Source organism: Siphateles boraxobius, unplaced genomic scaffold (assembly GCF_051911475.1).
Source record: "Siphateles boraxobius isolate OS27281-9 unplaced genomic scaffold, OSU_SipBor_1 7, whole genome shotgun sequence".
Taxonomy (NCBI): domain Eukaryota; kingdom Metazoa; phylum Chordata; class Actinopteri; order Cypriniformes; family Leuciscidae; genus Siphateles; species Siphateles boraxobius.
This window is the reverse complement of record NW_027509197.1, coordinates 15,103,553-15,124,882: the sequence shown is the minus strand read 5'-3', so window position 1 is coordinate 15,124,882 and position 21,330 is coordinate 15,103,553. Positions and strand designations below refer to the sequence as shown.

The 21,330-nt window shown below is 38.4% G+C and overlaps 1 protein-coding gene across 1 annotated transcript; it reads left to right on the top strand.

Moving 5' to 3' along the window:
- The first annotated feature begins 1,207 nt into the window (after positions 1 to 1,207).
- On the top strand, positions 1,208 to 20,894 carry ttf2 (transcription termination factor, RNA polymerase II). The gene is made up of 23 exons (XM_077216173.1): positions 1,208 to 1,484; positions 1,661 to 1,772; positions 1,954 to 2,040; positions 2,532 to 2,601; positions 2,718 to 3,680; positions 3,830 to 3,950; positions 5,758 to 5,937; positions 6,040 to 6,197; positions 6,639 to 6,720; positions 9,124 to 9,222; positions 9,442 to 9,592; positions 10,101 to 10,206; positions 10,336 to 10,520; positions 12,623 to 12,776; positions 13,112 to 13,203; positions 13,309 to 13,388; positions 13,740 to 13,876; positions 13,945 to 14,115; positions 14,214 to 14,266; positions 14,883 to 15,036; positions 15,177 to 15,259; positions 18,653 to 18,727; positions 20,627 to 20,894. The coding sequence occupies exons 1-23, from the start codon at positions 1,457 to 1,459 to the stop codon at positions 20,769 to 20,771; spliced, it is 3,486 nt and encodes a 1,161-aa protein (XP_077072288.1). The 5' UTR covers positions 1,208 to 1,456; the 3' UTR covers positions 20,772 to 20,894.
- The last annotated feature ends 436 nt before the right edge of the window (positions 20,895 to 21,330 follow it).

Here is a 21,330-nt window from a genome sequence, read left to right as displayed (position 1 = left end):
GTAGTACTCGTCCTCTTTTGTCCTTTTCATGACGATGAGAAATATTGCTGCTCCAGATGGCATTTCAAATAATTCATTAATTCTTTCTTCGTAGAGCAGGCAGAGATGGTAGCTACCTGCCTGGATAGGAGAAACTTCAGACGAAGTGTAAGCTGAGCAGATGCTTAAATTTGTATTGTCAGCATGTGCCTTTGAGGCGGTTACACACTCCTGAGAATGAGACTTCAGCTTTATTGTTTATACATAATAAAGAAAAATGCTGGCTTGGAAAATACAAATGTTGTTTGGAGGACACAAAGATAACTGCACTAATGTTCTAATGAACTAGAATGAACTGCCTAAAAAGTTTTATAGTCTGTCATAACACAAATAAAGCCTCTTCATTTGTGTATTTTTATTTATTTTTATTTTATATTTATTACATTTTTAATAGCTAGAGATGGAAGTGGAATAATTTGGTGCATTCATTAATTTAGCATATAGTAGGCTACACAAGCAATAAAGCTGTACATTTTAAGAAAAATAATGAAAATGAAAAGCTCATAGTGGCTGGTATGGAATACTTTCCAATTATTAAAACAAATTCTTTCAAGATTTTCCATACAGTGAAATAAATAAAAAGAAGTTTGAGCAATTTTTAAAAAAAAAATATTAGGAATAAAAAGTATAGAAGTGTAGGTTAATAGAAGAACCTCTATGTGTAAAGGTGTCCTGAAGAAAGCTGGACGAAGATTATTTGAAGATATTTCTTTGGGGTGGTGAAAACTTGTGAAGCAGTATCTGAAGGTGATTTCAATTCACAGGAGAAAACTGCCCATAACAAAACGTTTCTGGTGAAGACGCAGAACTAATGGTACTTTATTAGCCCAGACTATGTTAAAATGTGAGGCATACCTGTATATCTCAATATGAGGTATGTGTCATGGATGGATTATAGGGCTATTCGTAGGACTTTATATGGAAATCATTAGGTTATCAAATCCAAATGCATATTCACGGAGATCAAATTTATGATTTTCTTCTGCTGTTAGTAGGGAACTATAGTAGGCCTACCTAGTATGTGTGAGCAGCACAGTGACAGACAATAGCTCATCCTAAACATAATCATATTCAAAACACCAACTCGACCCATCACACTTCCATTCATGTGCACATGACTCCACCTGCTGGAATATCTGAAGACATTACATTTGGCATTTATTTGTTTAGTCGATAGGGCAATATGCCCTACAAAATGTACCATAGTAAACAAAGCTTCTGCAAAAAATACGAAAGCGACTACAAATTTTGTTACTGATGTGCAAATTTAATTACATTATTTTGGTCTTTTCAGTAATGCATGTATTGGCTACATTACAGATTACGTCATCAAAACCGCGACAGCGGCGGCAGTTTGTGTTCATACTAGTGCAAGTGAAGCCGGTGAGTGAATGAAATAAGCCGCTGTCATAAGAAGATGGAAAGAGTTCTGTGTGAAACACACGGTGAGTAACGTAAATTTGCCCGTGTATCAGTGTAAAGATTCTTGTTGAACAGTTTTACTCTGTAAGCAAGCAGTAACGTTATGTGTTCACAAGCTTTAGCTACAGACAAGGATGCATGGATGCGAATAAAAAAAATGTATTTTGAAAAAAATGCTAATTCTATTTTTGTTATTCAGGCAGTACATGTTTGTTGAAGACTGGTGTAAAGGAAGGACCGAATAAAGGCAAAAGTTTCTATGTTTGCACTGCGCGTGATGCAACGCCCTGCAACTTTTCACTGCCCACAGAGTGTGTACACACCTTTATATGCATTAGCCTATAATAATGTCAGCATCATTTTATTCCCCCCCCCCCCCCCCCCCCCCCCCTTTATCCATGGACACATTCACATGGGAATAAGTGGTTTTATTTCTCATGTGTATGGGTCAGTGTGTTACCCTGCTCTGATGATATCATGTATGTTCTTCAGGATCCCCCCATCTCACTGCCTTCAGCATGAAGACTCCATGGTTGAACTTCAAACACTCATTTACAATGAAAAACAGGACAAATACAAGTAAGGGTTATGCTTTATGCCTATCTACTATATACCTACTGTGAGACTGAAAATATGAAGTGTTGGGGGGGGGGGGGGGGACAGATCCAGTAGAAACAAATATGAACAATGAAGAACTTGGTTTGGTCAATTGAGAGGATACAGCAATGACAAATTAAAATAGTTATTGAAATCATATGCAAACTCAGTTGGTATTATTTCTACAATTCTGATAATTCTATAAATGTTTCATACTAGGAGTTCTGTTCCACTACATGAATGTGGTTACTTGGAGATAAAAGAGACTCAATCTCCTTAATTCATATGCAAGTGTTATAGGTTTGTCTAGTCATAAATCCACGACAACTCTTCTCTGAACACATGGAGACTCGTTCTTTTGTTTTGGTCATGTTTTTCAAATCTCCAAACAATATTTGTAATATAACAGTGAAAGGAAGAGAGGGAAGGATTATGAATCCATACCATTAATACTTTATTTCTTTCATAATCAGGTTGTTTTATCGCTGTATGCTTGGAAAAACTGAGGGACAGAAGTGGTGTGGGTGTGTTCCGTGGAGGGAGGTGAATTTTTTTTAACATATTTTTGTGTCCACGATATACTGTAAAAGTAAATCAGTCTTAAGAGTTTATGAATATATTTCTTGCCACAATTCAGTTGTTTTACAACCTTCTTGCAGAAAGACCCTGAGAGACGGACTGATTTGTCTGACAAAGATCTTCAATCCTCCAGCCTCACTCCAGTCAGGAACCCTTTCAAAGTCAAGACAAAACAAGACAAATCTTCAGAACACAGGAGGGATCCAGATGCTGAAAAGGATAGAGGAGAGGTTAAAGGTGAAAATAAACATGTGAACGGTGAAGATCATGGCAGTGCTAAAACTAAAGAAGGCCGTTTCAAGACAACAGAGATAGAAGGGAATAATAAGAATGGCCCGGTTGGTCAAAGTGTCTTGGACAGAGAGGGGAAAGACTCTGGAGGTTCAGAGTCCTGGAGGAACAGGAAGCTTCCCGCTGGGATGAAGATAAAGAAGAGAGTGTCTGATGATGAGAGACCGAGGAGCACAGCTGAGGACGAGACGTGCCCTGAGAGTCCAAACCCTGTGAAGGAAAGTGTTCAAGGACCGGGTGAATCTGAGACCGGCATCAAAGTCCCGCAGAAGCCTACAAAAAAAACAGGCAGCTCTGCACAAAGCCCTTCAAAAAGCTCATCTGGACATGATAAGAAACCTTCAGTAGAGAATAAAACAAAGGATGACTGCTCAAACAAGCAAAGCACTTCTAACTCAAAATCAGTTACAGATAAAATACAAAGCCTGGAGAGCAAGAGCCAGTCACCATCCACATTACGGGATGTGCCAGTTTCTGAAGAGCCCTCAGCACTCAATGTTCAGAAGACAGTACCAAACCAGAGTCAGGAGAAGGACCAGAAGGGCATAGCGCGGTTCGGTGAGTGGAGTGATGAGGATGATGATGTTCAGCTGGTGTCGGTACAGCCTCCCACCCAGCAGAGTGCTCCGACTCCGGCTGCACCTGTTCAGAAAACACTCACCTCTTACCCTGGGTTCCAGCCTGCCTCTAAAGTCCAGGGTCAGTCTGAGGACCTCCACAACCATCTCACAGTCCAGCTGAAGCAGAAGAAGGTTACTCACTATTTGTTGCTTTTTTTCTTAAATACAGTTAGTGTTCTGTGATAGTTACAATAATAGTGTGAAATAATAAAAAATCGATTCAACTTATGTTGCTTCAACAAAGGGAAAAAAATTATGCTTTGTGCTTCATGTTTTCTCAGGCCACTCTTTCAGTGGTGAATGTATCTGCTCTGCCAGATAAAGGAGAGCGTTTGAAGAGTCAGGTGAAGGAGCTGGAAGAGGCCCTGGAGTCTCTGAGCCTGACCACAGCTTCTCTGTCTGGTAAAACTGATGCTATTCATATGTGAATTGAATGTGCCTCTGCTATAATGAGCATGTTTTTAATTTAAATTTAAATTTATTTTGGTATTTTTTAGGGGTGTAATGAACTACCGTTCAAAAGTTTGGTATCAGGAATAATATTTTTAAAAAAAGAAACTTTTGTTCAGCACGAATTTATCAAAATAATCAAAAGTGACAGTAAAGACATTTTTCCCCGGTTAAACAGACAAGGCTTACAGTAAGCTAGTCCCAGACTAAAATGCATGTTTGAGCTGTTTTAACTGAAAGAAACTTGCACTGAGACATCTTAGAATATGTCAGTGCAATTGTTTTATCTCAAGATGCACACCAGTAATATTTTTTTCTAAGACATGTTTATAAAAATTACTCAAATGCCCTAATTGAACTAAGGCCTAATCCTAACCCTAACCTAACCCTGTCTGTGAAACCGGGCCTAAATGTTACAAAACCTTTCTGTTTAAAATAAGTTCCTTTTAATCTTTAATCTATTCAACCAAGAAACCTAAAAAAAAATATTACAGTTTCCACAAAAATATTAAGCTGCAACTGTTTTTAACATTGATTATAATAATAAATGTTTCTTAAAGCTACAGTATGTAATTTTTTCGCTGCTAGGGGTCGCTAACCTCTTACAATAACAAAGGTGTATATTGATTACACATAAGCAGAATTATGGAACTTCGTCATGCTGATGGATCTAATAATGTTTATGGATGAGTGAATACATTGATGTTTTTTTACCATAACAATAAGGACATTTCACTCTACCAAACTCCCCGCAAGTGCTGAATTAATTCTCACACAGGTCAGTTTATCAGACGAATGAAACTTGTGAGGTAACACAGCGCTGTTTCACTTGGTCTGCACTATCAAACTAAACTGCATTTGAGTGTGTTGGAAGTTGATGTGTTTGTTTGTCTGTATGAGACTAGCAGTAACTTTATTGTAAAGTACACAACCGGAGGAAATATATCCCACTGTGCAAGTGATTTTTGGATATTTTATTACAAAAATCTTACATATTGTAGCTTTTAGAACCAAATCAGCATATTAGAATGATTAGAGTGATGATGCTGAAAATTCAGCTTTGCCTCACAGGAATACATTACATAAAATCTATTAAAATAGAAAACAGTTATTTTAAATAATAATAATATTTACAAAATTACTGCTTTTACTATGTTTTAGATCAAATAAATGTAGCCTTAGTGACCATGAGAGACTTCTTTCAAAAACATTTTAAAAATCGTACAGACCTCAATCTTTAAACGGAAGTGTAAATGTGAGCGTGATACAACTGTCCGAACATGATAATACATGAAAAAGCCTCAATATAGGAATGACATTAAATTTACATAAAAATTAAAATGATTTGGCATTATCTTTTATTTTTATTTCTTAGACACAAGATCTATTTGACCAAAACTGATTTATGGCGTCATTTGTCAATATTTGAAAAACTTTTTTGCCTTCGCAAAATCATGTGTTATAAGTAACACAGGGGGGAAATCAGGAAATATCATAGAGAAGACCCCTAGACCCTCATGACTATGTGTCAAGGTCTCTTAAATGGTCAGATAATTTGACTCTTTTATTTATTTATTTTTATTTTTTTATTTTTATAACAACTAAAGGTTAGTTCAAGTTTTAAAATATAATTTGGTGGACAAAAATGGAATGATGTTTAATATGCATTAATAATAATTTAGCTTTATAAACTTAATACCCACATACCGTGGAAAAACTGTTGAAATATAAATGAATTCATCTAATTATTTGAATGTAGAGTCTCAAGATAAAGACAGAGCAGGGGCAGAACATAAGCCCACACACAGCCTGTCCAATCCATTCAGTCGTCCTGGAGGCACCATCCTCCTGCCAACAGCTCCAGCTCCCATGCTGAAAGGATCCTCTGGTGTCTCGCTGGGCCTGAACCTGAGCCAAGGCTACACCCAGATGTACGGAGGTATAGTGTTTCATCTCATTCTTCTCTTGTAAATTGGTGTTTTCTGTGCCCATTTCATTAGTAAGTGTATTGATGTACTGATTTGGCCGGTTGTCTCTTCAGTAAATCCTCAGAGCCAGGCTTTCTATGGTGGCAGGATGACTGAGAACAGACTGCTGGCTGTCCGCAACGCCACCACTGAGGTCATCGACCATCTGCACGACTCACTGGAGTCCTGCCCTACAGAAGACACGGAGGTACAGGATCCCAAAGGAATCAAGGCAAGTCAGTTCAGACTATAAATCGGTATTCTTTGTATCCCATTCATTATTTATTTTTAAACTGTATAAAAAGGGTGACTTAACGCACCATAATACCATCATAGTCTAATTTACAGAAATGTAATTATACAGCTATTTCCATAAAGAGATATTAAAGACCTAATGAAATAAAACTTATTGTTTTGTGTTTTTTTAATCTATTAATACTGTACTCTTAAACATTGGCACAATTCTTTTTCTTTTTTCAATTGTAGCAGATATGCACTTATAAAATGTAAAGTTTTTCGCTTTGGAGGAAACCAAATCAAAATCTTGATCTTGTACTTGGTTAATTACCTCAGTTACTATGAGTATTTGTGTCTTCGTAAAGTATGTACTATCCAATTTTTTTAAAATAAAAGCATGATTAAACCATGACTTTGTCCTGTTGATCTTCACAAGGTGGAGCTGTTGCCCCATCAGAGGAGAGCTCTGGCCTGGCTGCTGTGGAGAGAGACACAGAAACCCTGCGGAGGAATTTTGGGTAATACTCAGTGCTCTTTGATTATGATAATTATTGATGTTTCAATTCAACATGTATTTTAGTGTATTTTTATTTTATTTATTCAGCCAGTCATTATTGGAAAATAAGCCCTGAGAAGATGATCAGGATCCCAATGTGATGCAAAAGGATCTTGCATCACGCTGTCAGAGTTTTTTAACATTACATTAATATAAATAAATTAAATTAAATTAGTGAATAAAGCATTTTACAACTGCACATGTAGACCCAAATTCTACAAACACAAAAAAAATACAATAAAACAACAAGATGAACCATCGATGGTATCAGTTAAAGGGACAGTTCACCCAAAAATGAAAATTCTCTTATAATTTACTCACCCTCATGCTATCCCGATGTACAGGGCCGTGCACAGACATTTTGAGGGGCAGTGGCCTAAACCAAAAAAGGGGGCACTAAGGGGGTGGTTGCTTGTTAACACAAATTATTAAGTTATTACATTTTAGACTTTATCAGGAGAATACTCTAACCAGGGTTGTTTTTCATACCACTTTGTCTACAAAGTGTGCCAACAACAGAACATTTAGTTATTGGTATTAGATCTGATCGAGAGTACAATAATTTGATTAGACAAGCAGCTAATTCTAAGAACGTAGATATGTTGTACAAGTTGTTAGCACTAGTAGAAGACCAAGAGCAAGAGCAAAACATTACTGACATTAATAAAAAAAAAAAGAATAATTTCGCAGATTCAACCACTGTCTTGCATAGCCTACCTGTTAATGCGACAGCTTTCGTGATGCTTTTTACACTGGGCTCGTTTGCTGCGGTCCGAGGTCGAGCGCGATTGTTCCCGGCGATCGATAGGTGTGTGTAAGAAAATTAAAAAATTTAACTTTTTGAACTATAAATCAATGCTTCCAGTGTACTGTCACACGAGCGTTCACGAGATGGACTGAAGAAAGAAAGTCATACGTCAGGGATGGCATGAGGATGAGTAAATGAAGAGAGAATTTTCATTTGTGGGTGAACTATCCCTTTAAAAACACACACACACACACACTTGCCCTACTCCTTAAAAGAAAAAGAAAAAAGAGAATTTTTACAAAAACTTTAAAACTATTGGCAGATGCGAGCCTCAGAACCACAATGGAAAAAATGATCCCCTTTAAGGTTTAGATGCATCCGTGAAATAATAAGTTTGTTTGTTGATGTCAGCGATCTAGATGTTTGGCAAAGAGTGGTGAGCTCAGAAACAAATGCAGGAGCCATTCCATGAACTGCTTTAAAAACACACAGCAGGACCTTGTATTTTATCCTGAGCTCCACCAGCAGCCACCCGAGTGAGGCCAAAATAGCAGACATATGATTACTCATAACTAACTGCAAGCGTGAAATAGAGGCCTGATAGGACCCCACATAAAGAATATTACAATACAAACATAACCCCCAGATTGCTTACTTGATCGTGAAGATAGGATGACCACACACCTAAATAAGTCAATCTCTGTTTTTCCCTGATTTAACTGTGAGCCATCCAGCTCTTAACCTTATCTGAACACACTGAGTTCATTAAAAACACAATTATCTCCTGGTTTCAGAGGGAGATAAATTTGTATATGTGTATATATTGTGTATTTGTATATAAAGTGATAGGATGTTTTTTTTATATATATATATATCAAGCCCAGAGGCATCATATACATATTATATGTCAAATAAATGAGTAGAAATTGTCACTAAATATTGATTTTAGTTAAAAAATTAAACATAAAACATAAAAAATTATGTGAAAATAAAATAACAGCTTATATAAGAAATATAACAACCGAAGCTATGTAGCAAAAGGGTTGCCTGAGTTTTAGTGGTGTTTGACCATGGAGTGATGCGATTGACCAATAACAAACCAGTATTCTGGAGAGCTGAGCAATAATCTATCATAGTGCAGGAAAACTCTTGAAGCCTAATATTAAACTACAGCCAGTTCTGTTTACAGTCGGCATAAAGGCATATTTTCACCATGAAATTAAGTCTATGGACCCTTCTCACATTTCCATGGTTCTTAGAGGTTGGAGTAAATATGATTTTTCTTTTCCAATTTCCTCCAGTAGCACAAGATATCCATGACAATGTTTCAATAACTTTCTCAAAGTGGCAAAAAATAAATAAATTTAGAGATATGAATAATATCAGCCAGAAAAAAAGAGAGAATTTACTGTCACTCCCTCAGCTTTTTTGTATTTCAACACCAATGTAATGTATAACACAAATGATAGTGTTACCAATGTGTACATTATTTAAAAAAAAAAACATAGCTAGATTTATGATGTTAATAGTTGTGGAAATGTCAACACAGTCTGCGAAAAGGTTTCATTAAACTTGTTAATTTTGCTGTTATTATTATTATTGTTTTATTTTTTTAAGCTGATGACATGGGCCTGGGAAAGACCCTCACAATGATCTCCCTCATTCTGTCTCAGAAGAAGAAGGATGAAAAACTGGAGGAATGGATCTCTAAAAATGGTATCCATCAATCATTAATAGCTCAAACCCTTAGATGTTTAGTGTGTGTGTGTGTGTGTGTGTGTGTGTGTGTGTGTGTGTGTGTGTGTGTGTGTGTGTGTGTGTGTGTGTGTGTGTGTGTTTAATTTGATTAGGGCTTTCTGCCATGCCTGCAATTCTCAAAGCGGTTGTGTACTCTAACAGATGCAGAATTGTATGTATCATAATTGCCATCCTCAGATTCCACTATAGTGGCTTCTCAGGGGACGTTAATCATCTGCCCTGCTTCTCTGGTGCATCACTGGAAGAACGAGATTGACAAGCGTGTAAAGAGTAGTCGCCTCAGTGTGTATTTGTACCATGGCCCCAACCGACAGAGGAGTTCAAGCATGTAGGCCACGCACTTACATACACACCAACAGCAGAAGGATCATATACACATATATCTGTGAAACATTTAGCAAATCATACATATTCCATGATAAAACTCACATGCATACACATTCAGTAGTGCCAGAAATGACTTGGACACTTCAGTTGCACAAACATGTAAGTTGCTATTACATGAAATACAAAATATCAAACCATGTGACAATTATTTACTCAATAGATCCACAAAATGCACAGTTGTTGAAGTCTGCTCCCCTCCGGTTTTTACTACATTTATTTAAAAATAAATCCCACTGGGTTACTGGTATTGGTTATTTGATTTTCTTTTTGTCTCAAACAACATTTATACATTTTTAAGTGTCCAAATACTTTTTTGGTCACTGTGCAATCAGCCTCAATCCGCTCTCATAAGTTCTATTTGCTGTTGTCTTTTTTAGTCTCACATTTTGCTTTTGCTCGTTCTTCATCTTAATCTCTCTTCCTGTTTTGACATTCTGTGTCTCCACCAGCCTTGCTGAGCATGATGTGGTGATCACTACGTACAGTCTGGTCTCTAAGGAGATCCCTGTGCAGAAGGAGGATGCGGATAAACCCTCTCGGGACTCTGATCATGTGGTATGAATAGAGACCACAACATTTGAATAATTCATTAGATTGGCTGAGATGTTTGAGGGCCAGGACTTGTTAGTTGTTGTTTTACCAGTACCAAAAGTTGCTTTAAGTAGCTATTTCTTCTGATTGTAGGCCTCAGACCTGCCGCCTCTTTTACGTGTTGCCTGGGCACGTGTGATTCTCGATGAGGCTCACAACATTAAGAACCCTAAGGTCCAGACGTCCATGGCGGTGTGTAAACTGCGGGCCCGATCCCGCTGGGCTGTCACTGGAACCCCTATTCAGAACAATCTGCTGGATATGTATTCACTACTCAAGTACGATCAGTTTTGGCTCTTTCTTGCTACATTTCAAGACATATCCAAGGACTTTGTTCAGACATGCATCAAAAATATGTAGACATAAGGTGGCAACAAAACATTTGTTTGGCATATCTGAATTCTATGTATTTTGAAATCTATGCTTTTGATATTTACCCCATATGTTTTTTGAAATCTGATCAAATCAGAACTTTGGAAATGTGTTAATCTCTTTGGATAAAACTGTCTCCCAAAAAACAAAGCTATACATTACTCTATTTTTCGTGCTGAGGAATATAGTGCACCTCAATCTGATCTTTCATATCTGATTTTAAGTAGATTTTTCCATAGTTCAGGACACAACATGCATGTAAGGCCACACACCGTGCTCAACAGTGTTTACAGCTGTGTCTGAATACACATATTTTTCACATTTTTGATCTTTCCTCATATGGAGGATTTGACATTGAATTAATAAATGAGGCATTTGAATGATAGTCATTGACTATGTAGTAAATGGAGAATTAGTGAATGATTTTGGGCAGAGCATGAGTTTATGTGCCTAAGTGCCTAACTCATAATCTCTGTCTGTCAGAACCAGACTGTGAGCCATCCAGCTCTTAACCTTATCCGGACACAAGAGTGAACTAAAAACACAATTATCTCCTGGCCTGGGGCCTATACCATGAAGCCGGTTTAGGTGGCTAGCCAGCTATGTTTCAGTTTAGTTTGCGTCAACCCTGGGTTTTAGGGACCATGAAAGTGGTTTGGCTTTTAGCAGTGTTCATCGCCATAGTAACTTACGCTCCACGGCTAACCTGGGCCGGGGCAGGTTATGTTCTAGGTAAGAGGTTGCAAGCTGTGAGCAAAGTGACACATGTCTGATGCAATAAAGTCACTCCACCTGTTTCTACTCCAAATTAAAGGTCACTACATAGCAAATGATTTTTAAAGACAAAATGGTCTGGTTTTTAGTGATGCTTATTTAGAATAATAAATTTGTATGATTTAGATATTATTTATGTAATTATTATACCCTTTATCAATCACACATGTACAATTTTAGTCATCAATTATTATTACGCAGTTTAAATGAATAAATATATAAAGGTAATATAAATACGCTTTAGCATCAATAGATGAAGCTATAAAATGATGGTAGGATTAAATATGATCCTACATATGCTCACGCAAAAATCGCTGCAAAAGATGCTTTACAACAGGTTTTATCGTAGTTTTTGGAAGAATGTCCGGTTGTGAGGCGTTGGAAAAATAGGTCCACAGTTTTACAACGAATGGTAAAACACCTGTTGGAAAGCATCTTTTGCAGCGATTTTTGCGTGAGCATATCAGTGAATACCAAAGACCACTCGGTGAGTTTCACGTCTTTGTAAACTAAAATTTAACGCGTTTATATGAATGATTGTTCCAAGGCACCTATGAAACCATTGTATAGGTGGGGGGGTGCTAACACAAAAACCTAAAATTCTCGGGACAGCAGCATGTGTCCAAATTTTAATCTTAACCGTTCGATTTCATCAGAAACTATCTTAAAACAGGGCTTTACTTGTAAAACGCCGAACTTTCCCTTTAAGTTGATGACATGGGCCTGGGAAAGACCCTCACAATGAAATGTATAGCTTAGTCTCTTTGGACAAAACGGTCTCCCAAAAAACAAACACATTCCAAAAAATCATCAGTTTTTATCAGATGTCAAACAACATATGGGGTGAATTCCAAAAGCCATGTTTTTTTCTGCTCAGACTACACAAACAAATGGATACGAATCATATATAGCAAACATTTTATTTTGGACTTATGCCTATACATTTTTGCTGCCTGTCAGAACATGCTGGACAATGAAACACAATATATGCATGAGCATTTTTAACATTCAATTAAACCTGACATCAACATGTGTTTTGTATTTAGTAAGATGTTTCTGGATATAGTTTAGCAGTTACACCTTCATAACTATCCATCTCTTGTATGATCAGAGAGAAATCCGATCTCACTTACCTTCAGAAAAAGAAAGTCATCACTTGCATGTTAAATGAGTTCATTGTTTACTGAAACATTTAATTTCTCATGTTCTTTTTGTTTTTGCACATGCTGTGCAGGTTTCTGAGATGCTCTCCTTTTGATGAGTTTAAGCTGTGGAAGTCTCAAGTGGATAATGGCTCAAAGAGAGGAGGAGAGAGACTGAACATCCTCACCAGAGCACTGCTGCTTCGCAGGACCAAAGACCAGCTGGACTCTACTGGAAAACCACTGGTACACACACAATGTCTAGTTTTCATAGTCTTGACATTAATATAAACCTCAGGCTTTGAAAAGCTTTATTAGGGACATTTTAAATTGTGGTTTCCTTACCTGAAAATTAATAAAATCCTAAAATGTCCTGAAAATTTCTGTAGTGATATTTGTTTTAGTTATGCTCAGACTATTTAATCAACTAGAAATTGTTCTTTGTGAGTGTAATTTCTATAAAATCTTAAGTGATCCATTATCACAAATGATAACATATTATATATGCAGATTTAATAATATTATGCAGATTTATTGGTTGCCTGAAGGAATCTTGTAATGTTTGTGCTCTTGTTTGTTAGGTTTCTCTGCCTGATCGGACCTGCGAGGTTCACAGATTGAAGCTGTCTGAAGATGAGCAGGCTGTATATGATGTTGTGTTTGCACAATCCAGGTATACCGTGTCACTGAACCTCGGTTTTTATGCATATTCAGTACATTTCTTGATGTTTTGCGTGCACGATGTCTCATATGGACATTGGCTTGTCTTCCACCCCAGGTCCACACTTCAAAACTATCTCAAAAGACATGAAGAAGGAAACACTAAAAGGGCAGACAATAGTAATCCTTTTGAGAAAGGCAAGCAGTCTCTGTCATAACATGCTCTTAGCTAAGGACTGAGTATTAGCAAGTGTTTATTATGTTGTTCAAATTTAATGAAGTCTTAAGCTTCAGTTATATTTTCCAAAATTGGGAGTTTGAATACGATGAGGTTTAACCATTGACTCGCTGAATTGTTAATGGCTTGGTTGTACACATAATGGAGAGGCGTGTATGCACACAGTTAATACAATGGGGGAAAAAGTTAGGCACTTTGTCTAATTTATCTTCTCTTTTCCTTTTTTGTAACATGGACAATAGAAACTATATTTTATGTAGATGTATTGCCATTATTATAGTTTCCCTGTAATGATTGTGCCTGTGTCTCAGTTGCACGGGAGTTTGGGATGTCTCAGCAGGACTCGCTGTCTTCCTCTCAGCAGCCTCAGGCCTCCAGCACCATCCACATCCTGTCACTGCTGCTGCGTCTCAGGCAGTGCTGCTGCCACCTGTCTCTGCTCAAGAAGGTGATGTTCCCTCACTGTCTAACACACACTTAATACTCTCGTTCACATACTGATGTGTGTTTTTCCAGACTCTGGATCAGACAGAGCTGCAGGGGGATGGTGTGGCTCTGTCTCTAGAAGAGCAGCTGTGTGCTCTATCTCTCTCTGAGCCTTCAGACTCTGACCCTAAAGACACCGTCTCTCTCAATGGCACTCGATTCTCCTCTGAGCTCTTCCAGGACACTTGTGAAAGCACTAAGGTGAACATCCTTTGCCGTACCTTGCTGTGTCTCAGCAATCTGCAGTATGAGCATCTATTATATTTTATTATAAAATATTTTTAATTTTTTAATTTCAGATTTCAGCCATTCTGACAGAATTAAAAGAAATTAGAAAGAAAGATCAAAAAAGGTATGTCAACTGCACTTTCAGTTTAGATGGCAGTGCTGTAGGTAACTGGCTAAATATTTCTTACCATCTATTATACATATTTAATTTTTTTTTGACAATTTAATTTATTGTTTTTTTCTTTGCATATTTGTGACCTAGATCATTGTGTCAAATTCAAACTAGGCTCCATGTCTTGATAAAACTGCATAAAATATTAAGACACGTTGTGTATTTCTTATATTTTTTTTTCTTATTTTGGTGGCTTCCTTTGAGAAACACTTAGGTTTTTATTTAGGGACTTAAAATAATGTAGTAAATATACATTTGGACACTTAAAAATTTATGAATGTGTATATAGTTTATTCTGCTGTGCATAGTAAAACCTGCAAGCCAGCATAATAACAGTCCTTTGTACAATAAACATAAAATTGACATTTATTTATTCAAATGATGGGTATCTGACATACAAATTGAAATCTGCCAAAAATGATTTATAAAATAGTGAAGTAGTGGAAAGGTCTTGGTAATTTATCAAAGAATGAACTGAATATTTTTACAATCTAGAGGGTCAGACAATTTGACTTTTTGACTTTTACTTGCATTTGGCATTTGATGATTGTTCATTTTGGATTGGCAGTGTGATTGTGTCTCAGTGGACCAGCATGCTGCGCATTGTTGCTGTTCACTTGAAGAAAATGGGTCTGACGTTTGCGGTAATTGATGGCACTGTCAATCCCAAACGCAGAATGGACCTAGTGGAGGAGTTCAACACTAACCCTAAAGGACCACAGGCATGTGATCACGTTGAGAGGCATCAATAAGAGAGGGTTTAATACTGAGAGGGTTTAATAAGACATACATTTATTTGATGACTGCTGGTATACTCAGTTGCTGTGTACATTGAAATGAACAAGCCTTCTGCTCATTGCAGGTGATGCTGGTGTCTCTGTGTGCTGGAGGTGTGGGGATCAATCTGATTGGAGGGAATCATCTGTTCCTCATCGACATGCATTGGTGAGCCGCCTCATAAGTCCTCAAAAGTTTTTAACGATGCTGCTTGATGTCAATTTTTACATTAAAAATAGATCACATGAATACCTCCAACTGCTTGTTTGAATTCTTGAATATTAGCACCAACAAGATAAACACGAACTAAGATGTAGCTTTACAGTAACCTAATCTTCTCCATCCATTTACGCTTCTTTCCATATGGTGATGTGAATCTCCTTCTGTCTAGTGTTAACACGCGTCAGCAAACACAACGGCTGCAACCACAGTGCGTTCCCCCTATGACAAACCGTCTGGATTGAGTGGAGTAGGGGACATCTCTAGGGTCTTCAAGTGGGCACCTTCCGTCCTCAGTGTTTCGTCGACTAGCCCACGACACCTCAAGAGGGCTCGACAGTGACTCTGGCCTCCCAGAGTCACCCCCCTCCGTCCCCCACTCAACTCGGCCCTGCTTACTGACTTTTACATCCTTCCTGCTGCTGAGGTTGCTCCTCCCTCGTAGTTAACATGTGACCTAACCACAATCTCTCCGCAAACCCGACCGTACGCGCCAACCCGTTTGACTAAGGCTGTCTAGCACCACTGCCGACGTTAAAGCAGGTTCAGTGGCAACGGTTCCGTATGGCATACTACCGCAAAACACAATATCTGTCCAAACACCAATCCTCATTCTCGCAAAATACACAGGAATGTAATAACTGTAAATACTATAAAACCTATACAAATAAACCAACAGACTCTTCAAGTTTTTCAAGAATTCTTTGAAACCGTAGGGTAGCGGCCTATACACAGCCAGCCAAAATATTTCCGTCTCAACCTCAGCCAGTTGCTGCTCCTTTCTGCTGCTTCAGATAAGTTCTTTACTGTGCGATGCAACTCTTGGCCACTGAATCCGACGTCTCTGAGGAACCGGGTTGTATAGTGTGCCACAAATCCTCGACAACCCACTTCCACTGGATAAACCCGGACTCTCCATCCTCACTGTTCTGCTTCAGTGGCGAGCTGAGCATATTGCAGTTTCTTCCTCTCATATGCCTCATCTACAGCATCCTCCCATGGCACTGTTAACTCTATCAGTTCAACAATGCGTGCTGATCCAGACCACAAAACAATATCTGGTTGGAGGTTAGTGGTGGCAATCTCAGGTGGAAAAATAATCCCTTGATCAAGATCAGCCAGCATTTTCCAGTCCCTAGCAGCTTCCAGTTGTCCTGGGCGAGAATTGGTTTTAATACCTTTTCTTGGTGGTTGCTCGCCTGGGCGGAGGAATATTGTCTTCTGTGTGTAATGTTTTGCTAGAACAGGTGGCAACTTATTGGTCATGTTACGCTTGTCTTCCAATGCTAAAGCCAAACATCGGAGTACTTGGTCATGGTGCCAAGTAAACCGACCTTGGCTAAGAGCCACCTTACATCCTGTCAAAATGTACCTTAATGTGGCAGGTGATGAACACAAAGGACAAGAGAGATCCTCTCCTACCCTGAGGTTTAGGTTCTGCAGTGATGGGAGAACATCATATGTTGACCTGATAAGGAAACTGATCCTACTCTCTTCCATTGACCAAAGGTCTTGCCAGCCCATCTTGCGTTGTTCCACACTCTCCCATCTCATCCACTCTCCCTGCTTGGCCTGGGAAATGGCCTTTATACACCTCATCCATTCCTCCTGCTTTCGCACCTTGTTGACTACCAGCTTCCTCCTTTGAGCTGGGGCTGCCTTGTGCCATTTAGGAGCTAAACTGAGCCCAAAACCCCCTCTTCCATGCTGTACCTGTCCCACGATATCACCAATTTGAAAGGCAGCCTTTGCCTCTTCCACAGATTTCTTTGCTGACAACTTTCTACCAGTTTTTAACACAGGTGCTGCCTCCCTTACACATTTGTTGCGTGACTCTACTAAAGGTCATTTCCAGTCTGACCTTGGCACACTTAATCTCCTCGGTTTAAAGCAGAGACTGGCAGCTGCAATACTCCTTTACTATAAAGTCCCACTCTGCTGAGGCAGCGTGGAACTCCCAACCATTTCCTGATGTATGAATTTATTAACGCTTCCAGCTTATCCACTGTTATCAAAGAAACCTCGTACACAGTCAGTGGCCACAGCAACCTCGGCAGTAGACCAAACTGAAAGCACCAGAGTTTTAGTTTGCCTGGTAGTGCACAGGTTGTCGTCTAACTGCTCCCACTCGAACTGTGTCCTTTAGATCCCCATCGTACCATCTCCCTAGACTCTTCACTGGCTTCTCAGAAACTGTTGGTATTGCCTCACCATTAGTGAAGAATGATTTATCTACTACGTTGCCTTTAATTATTGAGATGCTCCTTGATTTAGAGGGCTTAAATTGCATTCGTGTCCATTCAATGTTATTGGTTAACTTACCCAGTAACCGATTAGTGCAGGCTACTGTTGTAGTAATGGTTGTCATGTCATCCATGTATGCTCTGATTGGTGGTAGTCGCATCCCAGAAGCCAAGCGCTCTCCTCCCACTACCCATTTTGATGCACTAATGATTACTTCCATTGCCATGGTAAAAGCCAGTGGAGAAATGGTGCATCCTGCCATTATTCCAACCTCTAAGCATTGCCATGTAGTGCTGAATTCTGGAGTTGAGAAACTAAATTACAAATCTCCAAAATAAGGTTTCACTAAATTTGATATCGACATCTGTACCCTGAAAAAATCAAATGCTGCCCAAAGAAGCTCATGTGGCACTGAACCATATGCATTAGCCAAATCCAGGAATGTCACATGGAGCTCCTTCCTCTCCTTTTTAGCTGATTGAATTCGTTGCCAGATAACATTGATGTGTTCTAAGCATCCTGAGAACCCTGGAATGCCTGTTTTTTTAAGTGTCAATGAATGTTTTTTTTTAAGTGTCAATGAATCCATTCTTTAATAGGTAGGTTGACAATCTCTGAGCAATAATGCTGGATAAAATCTTACCTTTGACGTTTAATAGTGAAATAGGTCGAAACTGACTGATGCTTGTAGCATCATTTTCTTTGGGTATAAAGACTCCACCTGCTCGGCGCCATGCTCTAGGTACAACCTGCTTTTCCTATGCCACTTTTATCAATTTCCACAGAATTCGTAGAACTCCTGAAGCACTCTTGTACACTCTGTACAGAACTCAATTAGGCCCTGGAGATGATGAAGCCCTTGTCTTTCTCACAGCCTTCTCTATCTCTTTCCACTTAGGTGCACAGACCTCCATTTGGTATTCTGGTGGATTGATAGGTGGCTCATGCCTTTTTGCATCTTTATGCGTTTCCTCCAAATATCTCTCTAGCTCAACCCTAGATGCTTTCAAAGTGCCATTCTTCTCACTGGTGAATAACTTCTTTATGAATCTGAAGAGACTAGATGGACTTGTAAATAAACTGGGCCTTCATTCACAGGAACCCAGCACTAGAGGACCAGGCCTGTGATCGGATCTATAGGGTGGGACAATGCCGGGATGTTACAATTCACAGGTGAGGGGTTGATTTAGCTTTTGTTCATTTGAAATTATACAGTTATATTTAGGGTGACCAGACGTCCCGTTTTTCCCGGGACAGCCCCGTATTTCCACTCTAATTTTAGTGTCCCGACTTATTCTGAAAAAATCTTGTTTTGTCCCTTATTTCATCGTTAATATATATATTTTTTTTTATATATAATAGGTTTCGTTTCCGAAAGGCTAAGTGAATATATATGTTACGTTCAAACCGTGTAGCGCGCGCATGACAGAGAGGGAGAGACCTTGTGTGTGTGTGCTAGTGTGCCTAATGAAGCGCATGTAAGACGCATTAATAGAGGGAATGCTTTAACGTCACTTTCCCGCCGGAACACGCCCCCTCAGCCGGACTGAGTGGCAGAAGAGCAGCTGCGTGACTGGATTTAATAGGGGAAACTGCGAAAACGCAAGTAAAACAAACGATTATCAGTTTAAACTAAAGATTGGACTCAATATAGTGTTCCTTACAACTTACTAAAGATCCAGTGATCCATGGATATTAACATGCAGCCAGGAATAGTGTTTCCTTACATTTATATGTGCCTGATTTCGACACCAGGGTAATACATACAGCAAATTTGCCTGTGAATGCTTTATATAAATACAAAATAGGCAGGTCTAAATCCAGGTGATCACTTATCAATGTTATATATATCATCATATCGTCTAGAGACTTAAAACTTGTATAGTTTTTTGTCAGTGTTTATTTAAAAATGTCAAATTATACAGAATATACAGTGGTAAATATTTGATTGATGAGTTGTCACTGCAATATATAACAATACAATATATAGATAATGATTTTATCACTAAATTCAGCATATTGACACAAAAAGGATAACTGCAAATCCACCTTTCGCTGCCTGGAGTCCAGTTGTTTCTATGAATTGTAGCGATCTATTTGCTTCTCTGTTCTGTAGCTTTAGGTAGTCTGTAAAAATATTCCTCATATTTCTTGTCAAATCTAGTTGTACATTCAGTCTCAAAGCTCTTTCCCGTTTTAGACGCGTTTTGTGTGTTTTTCCGCAGCATTCACACTGAAAACCAATGCTGCCGCTCAGTCTTTTTGCCACTTGTGGGCGTAACTGCAGTCACTCCGGCCAACGGTGACGTCACGTGCATTCCCTCTATACGCATGCGTTCTGTATCTGTCCCGTACTCCACTCCGAGAAATCTGGTCACCCTAGTTATATTGTAATTAGTAGTTTTCTGTCATGCAAGCAGCTGATAGAAATCTGCACAACAGTGACATGTAGCCCGACTTTTTGACTTACAGTTCATCTTTCAGCAACATGTAACACCATCCACTACAGGTCAGGGGCAGAAAATGGTTTATAAGGCATAGCCTAGCATTTAAAAAAAAAAATGGACCAATGTGTTGCTTTTGTTTGGCTGTACAGAAAACATAAGAAATGAAGGAAAGTTTTAACAGATTTAATTTCCATCCAAAAGTCAGGAGCCTGGTTATATCACTGAGTTAACTGAAAAGTTATGCATAGTTATGCAGTTATTAGATTGAATGAAACACTTTTTCAAATATTTGACTCCACTAATCTTGTAAAATGAGACTTGCTTTGAAGGTCACTCATTGTATCTACCTGGCACATTGTGAACACGCATTCATTTCCAATCAGACTGCTGCATCCTGACAGGCAGATATTACATAGAAGCCAGATAATCAGATCAGAACTGCCAGTTTTCCGATAATCGGTCAGTGAATAGTTTGTGGGTGGTCCATGAGTGTGCTCCCTGAGGCTTAACTAAAAAAAAATATATTATGTCTTGCATTTACAGTCATTCTACAATTCTAAAAATGTACTTTACAGCGTATATTATCTGTTAGTGGATAGTGCCATGTGGTTCCATCTACCCACAGGTTTGTCTGTGACGGTACAGTGGAAGACAAGATCTCTTCTCTACAGGAGAAGAAGAAGGAGCTGGCTCAGAAAGTCTTGTCTGGAACTGGATCCTCATTCACTAAACTGTCTCTGGCAGATCTCAGGGTCATCTTTGGTGTATGATGTGTGTTTTATTTCAGAAAGGAAATATTAATCTAACATCATTTTATCTACTTTGGTTAATGAAAGCAAAGAATTTATATTCAAAGGCTGCATGTTTAAATTGAATAAATTTAAGGAATGTCACTAGGTAATTGTCTGTCTTTTTTTAATTGTTCCTCAGCTTTAATATAAAGGTCTAAAGCATATGAAATATGAGGTTTAATTTAAGAAATAGTGACTCCCCATAAAAGGTTAAAGGCACCTATTGGTGTTAAATTGTTTGTTTCTATTATATATTATTTTATATGTCCATAAATTGTGTGTGTGAATTTTATTTATCTATATTTTAGGTGTATAATTCTATATACGTATGTGTATGTTCTCTAAATGACAGGAAGTCTAATTTTCTGGATCGCTGTGGAACAGTGGGAAAAAAGTATAAGCTACAGCACTGGCTTGTTGTTTTAACATTAAGACAGTAGTAAGCATTACTAGATGTCACTACTAGAGTAAATTCTCTAATTTATCTATGTTCCGTTATCCTTAGTGTGTGCGCATTTGTAGGCATGTAATGTTTTTA

What these genes read in the sequence shown, in the direction of transcription:
- ttf2 (XM_077216173.1), top strand. Translation starts at nt 1,457, where the DNA reads ATGGAAAGAGTTCTGTGTGAAACACACG. An exon ending in TCCAGCTGAAGCAGAAGAAG is followed by an intron (nt 3,681 to 3,829) that starts GTTACTCACTAT and finishes ATGTTTTCTCAG; the next exon opens with GCCACTCTTTCAGTGGTGAA. An exon ending in AGAAAGAAAGATCAAAAAAG is followed by an intron (nt 14,267 to 14,882) that starts GTATGTCAACTG and finishes TTGGATTGGCAG; the next exon opens with TGTGATTGTGTCTCAGTGGA.